This window comes from Arachis ipaensis, chromosome B05 (assembly GCF_000816755.2).
Source record: "Arachis ipaensis cultivar K30076 chromosome B05, Araip1.1, whole genome shotgun sequence".
Lineage (NCBI taxonomy): Eukaryota > Viridiplantae > Streptophyta > Magnoliopsida > Fabales > Fabaceae > Arachis > Arachis ipaensis.
The window spans coordinates 36,659,094-36,668,184 of record NC_029789.2 but is presented as its reverse complement, the minus strand read 5'-3'; the positions used below and the strand labels follow the sequence as shown (position 1 = coordinate 36,668,184).

The following is a 9,091-nucleotide window of genomic DNA, read 5'->3' as shown; positions in this document are numbered from 1 at the left end:
TTCAAAAATTATAAAATTTTTTATTATTTTTATTATATTTTTAAAAATTATACTAAGACCCTCTAATTCTGAGGGTCCCTAAGCAGTCACACAGCAGAGCATAGCTAATGTCCGTGGGGGCACTGTCAAAGAGGTGTAATCCAAGGGGGGGTCTTGTCCCTTCTTGACAAGAAGATCTGCCACCGAGTTTGCTTCATGAAGCGAATGCCTCCAAGAGCTTTGTTGAATGCGTGCAGCCAAGTTACGGATGTCCTGAATCAATGCTGCACATGGATGAGTTGGGGAACATCCATGATTGATGAAGATGATAGCAGCAGCCGAGTCAGACTCCACAATAAGGTTTTGGTAGCCGTTCGTTGTAGCAATGTTCAGCCCGTATATGATTGCCCACAGCTCTGTGTGCATAATTGAACAATTGTCCAAATTGCAGGAGTATCCTTTCAAGAACCTCCCAGCCGAATCTCTGAACACTCCCCTACACGCAGCGTTACTTCTCTGAGTATACCAGGAACCATCACCATTCAACTTCATATACTCTTCATCCAGTCGAGACCAACCTACAAGGCAGTCGCCAATAGCTTATATACTTTGCGGATTTAAATTGCTCTTAACCACTTTTAGGAATTCCTCAGCCCACGCTCAAATTTGGTGAATAATGATAGAAGAAAATTGTCGGTAAATAATTTCACAAAAAATAATTACGTTGCAAGTATAGTTCTAAACCAACAATGAATCCTCAAATCAAATTTAATATGGTTGTTGATTTATCTTATGCTTATTTTGGGAGATTTTATCACCTTTTCTCACATTTATTCAATAAAATAGCATGGTTTTGTAATTCTCCCTTGAATTGTACTTAAATGTGAAAACATGCTTTTTAGGCCATAAAATTGGTAATTTTGATTCACTTTAATTCCATTCGATACCTTGATGTATTTGTTGAGTGATTTTAGGTTCATAGGGCAAGTATTGGATGGAAGAAGTGAGGAGAAAAGCATACAAAGTGGGAGAACTCATGAAGAAATGAAGGAACCGTAAAGTTGTCAAGTCCGACCTCTTCGCATTCAATCGACCATAACTTGAGCTATAGAGATCCAAATGAGACGGTTCTAGTTGCGTTGGAAAGCTAACATCTGAGGCTTCGAAATGATATAAAATTTGCCATATGTTGCTTTGCGTTAAGGGGTGTGCACGCGTCATGTATGCGTGCGCGCCGATTGAGCACGTGGCCCACTAATGTGAAATCGCCCCCAGCGATTTCTGAAGCACTTTGGGCCCAACCCAACTCATTTCTAATGCTATTTCATGCAGAATTTAAGCTTGGGCAAAGGAGGAGCAATTGTTTGTAACATTAGCAACATGTAGGTTAGTTTCTAGAGAGAGAAGCTCCCTCTTTTCTCTAGAATTAGGTTAGGTTTAGGTTAGATTATCATAGATCCATGTTTAATTTCTTGCTTTCATCTTGTTTCTTCTACATTTCCATGCTCTAGTGATGTAACCTTCTTGATTCTCTTGTTAATTTCTCTTTTGAGCATCTTTTTGTGATTGATGAACACTTGTTGGATTTGGATTTTTCTTTAATGAGATTTGATGTTCGATGTTCTTTTGATGTTGATTTGAGTTGTGATTTACTTTTCTTGCAATTAGTAGTTGGTAGATTTATATTTCTTGTACTTTTACTATGCTTTCATTGTATGCCTTCTAAGTGTTTGATAAAATGCTTGGAAGGATGTTAGAGTAGATTTTGAGCATTCTTGGCTTGGAAAGAGTAATTAGGTGATCTTGAGTCATGAAAACCCAACTTATGTTGGTGATCTAGAGTTGTTAGCTAATATTTTGCTAATTTAATTAGTAAGCTAATTAGGACTTTTGAATTGAGATTAGCTAGTCTTATTAGACTTTCTCTCATGGAAGATAATATGATACCTTCTTCCAATGTTGGAGATGACGTAATAAGATAAATTCTTGTTTATATTTGTGATATGATTAATTAATTAGTCTTGTTTGACTTTCTCTCATGGAAGATAATATGATACCTTCTTCCAATGTTGGAGTTGACTAGATAAGATAAATTAATCATTGTATGACTAGGATAGAAAGCTTATATTCTCAATCCTTGCTATGAATGTCTCTCTCTCTTTATTATTTGCTTCCTTTAATTGTTTGCTTGATTTACCTTTATTGCACATTTAATTTCTTGCCCCTCTTATAAACCAAAACCCCCTTACCCACTTCGTAGCCAATAATTGACAGCTTCATTGCAATTCCTTGTGAGACGATCCGGAGTCTAAATACTCCGGTTAATTTTCATTTGGGGTTTGTTAATTGTGACAACCAAAATTTTTGTATGAAAGGATTCTTGATTGGTTTGGAAACTATACTTCACAACGAGAATTCATTCATTTGAGGAAATTCTAAACCGTCAAAAATCTCTTCATCAAAATGGCGCCGTTGCCGGGGAGTTGCAATAGTGTTATGTTATTGGTTATTGTATATATGTGAATATTGTAAATAGGTCTACCTTTTGGTTCTTTGTTAGTTTTTGCTAGTTTTAAGATTTAATTTTCTTGCTTCTTATTTGATTTTGTTTTCATTTTCTTTGCTATCATGAATTCTCACTTTGGCTATGAGTTTGGTTCTAACTATGTTGTAGGAAATGAGAGCTTCAATGAGGATGTGTATCAAGGATGGGACAATCAAAGGTGGGAGGAGCCATATGCATATGATCAATCCTCATGGCAACAACCTCTACCAATGCACTATGAAGAGGAGCCATTCTATGATGTATATCAATCCAATGGCTATGGTGAATCCTCTTGTGACTTTCAAGAACCACCACCATATGCCTATGAGCCATATCCCCAACATAACCATCAACCATACTCACAAGCCACCTTTCACCAACCATCTTCATATGACCCTAATGCATATCCATCCCACCAACAACCATATGAGCCATATGAATCACGTATAGAGCCACCACCACTCCAACATCAATATTTTCAAGAGTCACCCCCTCCATACTATTACCAAGTAGAACCACCTCCAACGCATGCAAATTTTCAACCACAAGATGAATTCTACTTTTCGCCACAACCACCTTCCGACTATAATACCTTCCCCTCAAACAATGAACCCTCTCTTCCACCATCACCCCCCGATGAAGCCTCTATGCTAGAATTAAGGGATCTTGAATCTCATATCTTAAGGCAATACGAGGAGGATGAAAAGAATTTTGAGGAGTTAAGAGCAAAAATTGCCATCATGGTAGAAGCCATTGCCAACATAGTCTAATCCTGCCTAAGCCTATGCGATCAAGGCACTTTCATTGTGGAATGTGGAGAAGCAACGAAGAAGCTTAGTGACGGAGTGAACTTGAAGCTCCAAGGAGAAGAAGAGGAGTTAAAGCAAGAAATGCAACAAGAGGAGGAAGTAGAGATTATTAAAGAAGAGGAAGAAGTGGTTGAAGACTTAGGAGATGCGGAACCACCTTGGGAGTCTAGGATTGAAGAAAACCCCTCCAAGATGATTGGATTTGATGCTAAGGAGGAATGTGCACAACCTCCAAGGCATATCTCTTATGAAGAATTGGATGGGATGGAGCAAGAATTGAGTCCCCTTGGTGATGAAGATCAAGCATCAAATCTTAGTGGTGAAGAATTCTTTGAGCATGAAGAACCTTCTCCCAAGGAGATGGAAGGCAATGTGGAGGTAAATCTTTCTTGTCCTCCCATTTGTGATTTGAGTAAGGAAAAATGTTTAGATAAAATTGTCGAACAAATGATTGAAATTAAGAGATCTTGTGAAGAGGTGTAGGTCCTTAGAAAAAGGAGGATGGGAATTGAATACGCCTTGTCAAGACCTTTGGAATCACCTTTGCCTAGATTGCCATCTACACCTTCATTTGAGCAGGTGAAACTCATTTCTATTATCTTTATTATCCCACTTGAATATGGTTTGTTTGAAACGGATGGCCAACTTAGGATGCTTTGTGGGATGAAGCGTAAGAGGAGGATGTTTAGTGGTTGGCGTTGCAAATCAAGGCTCATTATGGTTGAAGCTTCGAAGAGCAAGGGTTGGGCTAGTGCTCAATTGGATGGGTCTAGGAGGATAGTTTGGTACTTTCATGAGAATTCATCTCTTTTGCCACCCAGAGGAAACCACCATGATCAACTCAAGGACGGGTGTGAAAAAAAAGTGTGGGATCCCGGATCGCACAAGGAAGATCAACTTTGGGAGCCTATGGTTTGTGAAGAACTCCATTAAAACTTGGAGTTATTAACTTTGAATGATGAAGCACAATGGAAGTCCAAACATTGGTGGATATTCAATGATGGATTCAAGCACAAGCCACCTTGATGAAGAGCTCCCCATAAGTCCAACTTAAGGACAATAAACAAAAGTGCTAGGTGGGAGACACCCCACCATGGTAACATCTTTTCATCTTTCCCTTTTGTACATATTGGTAAAATAAGTTTAATTTCATGTTTTGTTTGATTAGTTGAGTTTAATTGGGAGTCTAGTAGGTTAAATAAGGTTTTATGATGTTTTGGTAGTTGTTTGGAGGTTTGGAATGCTTGGTTTGGTGCAAAAGCATAGAAAAATTTTGAAAAATAGAGCACCACCCACGTGCACGCACACTCCACGCGTACGCGTGAATCAAGCAATTTCGGCCATCCACCCGGACGCGCGATGTACGCATACGCATGGATTGAATTTTTCCACTTCCCATACATTCACCCGAGAGTTGTGCCTGAAGTGTGCCAACTTGGTGCCCCAGGGCACGCGAACGCGTACCTTGCGAATCCGCGTCGACTCTCTGCTTTGCCATGCACGCGTACACGCGCTGTACGCGTACGCGTCGCTTCCGTTTTCATCAATCCACGCTTACGCACACATGACGCGCACACGTGGATTGCCTTGTTTCACTCACCTTCTTCTCTTCTCCTCTTTCCATTTCTTTCTTTCTTCTCTTTTCTTTCCACCCTTCAAACATCATCCGACACTACCAAGCATCATATAACACCATTTCTTTTTGTTAGTTAGTTAGTCTAATTTTTGTTTTCCATTATAAGTGTTGGATTACTAATCTTGTTTACCATTTACTGCTGCTTATTACTAATGGGATGTTAGTTTAACATCATTGTTGTTATTGTCATTGTTGGATTCCTTTGTTGAGGTTACAATTTATTACTTGGTCTTGAATTTTCATGTTGAACATTTGTGAATACCAAGTACATGTTACGTTGCCTTCATGCATCTTAACTCTTTGAATTGCATGTTTTGGCCACCATGCATTCATCATCCATTGTTAGGCAATTGTATATTCTCATTGCATTTTTTTAGGTGATGCTTGTTTATGGTTTACCCTTATTCACATCACTTATTTCATGCATTGAGATTGTAGAATTGTGAAATTGGATCGAAAGCTTACCTAGTGACATATTTTTGAGCTTTGTAAAGCTTTGTGGGCCACGCTTGCTATGTGATTGATTTCCAATTCTATCTTCTTTTTCCTAAGTCCCATAGCATCCCTGTGTTTCACCTCTATGTCACTTAGGTGTTGCAACAACTTCAATATGTGTCATTGATTATTGTGTGAGTTTTATATACTATTTTGTTCACTAAGTCTACCTACACATCAATCAATGTCCATGCATTATCCAATTTCACAATTGCTTGATTTTTGCTTGAATGCTTTTATGCTTCTTCACTACTTGTTTGGTTGCCTTAACCTACAAGTCTTTTAAAATATCTCAAGCACACTAGAATGAGTGAAGTGCATGTTTTATTTTGTGTAAATGTGACATAGTTTTTTTTATACTAGTATGTGTGTGTGTGTTCTAAATCGCGCGCAATTTTAGAACCCACACACCTATTTTTCATCAATGTCACACCAATTCACCCACTCAATTCTGGTGATTTACCTCATTCCAACAATACCCGATTCTCCCTTTTGTATTTTCTCATCTTACGGTGTTTATTTTATTTTTCATGATCGATGCACCACAAGCAAAAATGGAAGTGGAAGGAAGAACACGCAACACCGATTGACCTACCAGCAGAAGGTAGCAACTCGGAAAGTCGCCGTACCCCCTTGCTCATCTTTGAGTGCACCGAGGACGGTGCAAACTTTTAAGTGTGGGGAGGTCGTCCGACCGCTCGACATTTTTAGGTGACAAGTTTCTATTCCCAACACTTTTGCATTTCATTTTAGGATTTTTAGTTGCATTTTCTTATTTTGCATATGTATATATTAAGCTTAGTCAAAATCATGATATTTTCCAAGGATTTTATCTATAGGGCACCCCACCCCAATTAATTGAAAATTTTTTTTAGAACTTGCTTGAATTATATACTTTGTGGATCATGTCTTGAGCTGAGAACACAAGCATGTAAGTTTTGAGTCTTAATTGTGTGGTTACATCATATAACCACTTATTTTCATTCTTGTGTGCATTATTCTCTTCCTATGATTGTAATCCTTGATTTGTTTGATTCTTTATGTCCATTATTTTATGTATACATACATTTATATGATTGAGGCCATTGTTCAAATAGCTCACTTAACCATATAGCCTACCTTTTATCTTCCATTGTTAGCCAATCTTGAGCCTATGCTTAACCCATTTGTTCTTAATTGTAGCACATTACAAGCCTAGGTGGAAAACAATAAATATCCCTTAATTTGGATCTTTGATTAGCTTAGGCTAGTGAGAGTGTTTATCATTTGATTTTGGGAGAGTTGGGAACATTGGGTAGAGATAAAAGTGTGTTTTTGTATTTGTGTTGAGAATCTTGGGAATTGGGAACATACTCATGTATTAATCATGTGTAAACCATATGCATTGATGTTCTTGTATACATTTTAGTTTGAAAAGAGAAAAAAATGAGAAAAAAACAAAAATAAAAAAAAGAAAATATATAGAAAAGAACATTTACCTATTTATATAACAGATCGTATGGTAGGCCATAAATTGGGTGAATTTTCACCTACTCTAAACTTCCGAGGACATGCGAAAAATGATAATAGGTCTCGTCGTTAAGGTGAAATTTCATGTTCTTCAAAACAGCAATTGGACCAGAGAATGCGATTGCATTATAAGGGCGCAATTGAACAGATCGAGCAAGTTCAAATTGACGTAACATGAAACCTATTAATGCGAAAGCGCCGGGCTCAATGGATAATGGAGATGGAATAGCCGTCGGTTGGTTAGGACATCCTATCTTTAGAGATAAAGAGGGGCGTGAACTTTTTGTAAGGCGTATGCCTACTTTTTTTGAGACAGCCTTGAATTTTGAAGGACTTGTGTTCTTTCCGGAACATGCACACATAACGCCTAATGGATATAAAAAACCTTGTATAGCTTCTTCGATTTCTCGATAAAAAGAAATATGACCAACAGTAGTTCGAATGTATATACAACGAATTTGTTTTTTTATACTTAATAAAAAGAATTGCAATAAAAAGGGGACAAAATGCCCCAAAGCAAGGTTTAATAAAAGTCAATGCATATGGGTGGTGATAAAAAAGAGAATGCATGAGTGTGTGAAAAAGTGAAGAATGGGTAGTTAGGTTTGTTTAGAATTGTATAGGTTGTCATAGGTTAGGTGGGATGTTTAAGTTAATCAAAGATTCAAATCTCAAGCCCACTTGACCATATGCATTCTACCTTGACCCTAACCCCATTACAACCTATGGGAAGTCCTTATGATATTTGTATGCATGCATAAAATAATTGTTGATTGTTAGATGAAAAACAAATCTTGGAAAACATGATTAGGGGAGAATTGAATGAATTAATCCCATACACTTGAGTGACTAGAGCGGATACATATCCGATGAGGGTTCGATTGCTCAATTACATGTTTCCACCCATGATCATCTCTTTTCTTGCAAGTTTGTAAAATCTTTTTAATAATTCAATTCAATTGTGGGTTTGATTTGACTGCTATGGCTTTAGTCCTTGTACTTAAATATGTTTTTTCGGAAATTGATTTATTTTGACTAAGAGGATGCATTCATGTAGATAGATTGCATATAGATAGGTTGCATGTAGTTAGTTTGCATTGAATAAATGTTGATGTCCCTTTGCTTCTTTCTTGATTTTAGCATGAGGATATGCTTAGTTTAAGTGTGGGGAGATTTGATAAACCCTAATTTCGTGATTTATCTTATGCTTATTTTGGGAGATTTTATCACCTTTTCTCACATTTATTCAATAAAATAGCATGATTTTGTAATTCTCCATTGAATTGTACTTAAATGTAAAAACATGCTTTTTAGGCCCTAAAATTGGTAATTTTGATTCACTTTAATTCTATTCGATGCCTTGATGTATTTTTTGAGTGATTTTAGGTTCATAGGGCAAGTATTGGATGGAAGAAGTGAGGAGAAAAGCATGAAAAAGTGGGAGAACTCATGAAGAAATGAAGAAACCGTAAAGCTGTCAAGTCCGACCTCTTCGCATTCAATCGACCATAACTTGAGCTACAGAAGTCCAAATGAGGCGGTTCTAGTTGCGTTGGAAAGCTAACATCCGTGGCTTTGAAATGATATAAAATTTACCATATGTTGCTTCGTGTTAAGGGGCGCGCACGTGCCATGTACACGTGCGTGCTGATTGAGCACATGGCCCACTAATGTGAAATCACCCCCAGCGATTTCTGAAGCACTTTAGGCCCAACCCAACTCATTTCTAATGCTATTTCATGCAGAATTCAAGCTTGGACAAAGGGGGAGCAATTGTTTGTAGCATTAGCAACATGTAGGTTAGTTTCTAGAGAGAGAAGCTCCCTCTTCTCTCTAGAATTAGGTTAGGTTTAGGTTAGATTATCATAGATCCATGTTTAATTTCTTGCTTTCATCTTGTTTATTCTACATTTCCATGCTCTAGTGATGTAATCTTCTTGATTCTCTTGTTAATTTCTCTTTTGAGCATCTTTTTGTGATTGATGAACACTTGTTGGATTTGGATTTTTCTTTAATGAGATTTGATGTTTGATGTTCTTTTGATGTTGATTTGAGTTGTGATTTACTTTTCTTGCAATTAGTAGTTGGTAGATTTATATTTCTTGCACTTTTACTATG

At 37.4% G+C, this 9,091-nt stretch overlaps 1 protein-coding gene across 1 annotated transcript; it reads right to left on the bottom strand.

Moving 5' to 3' along the window:
- On the bottom strand, window positions 79–531 carry LOC107640535. The gene has a single exon (XM_016344049.1). It carries the CDS (start codon window positions 529–531, stop codon window positions 79–81), a length of 453 nt encoding a protein of 150 aa, XP_016199535.1.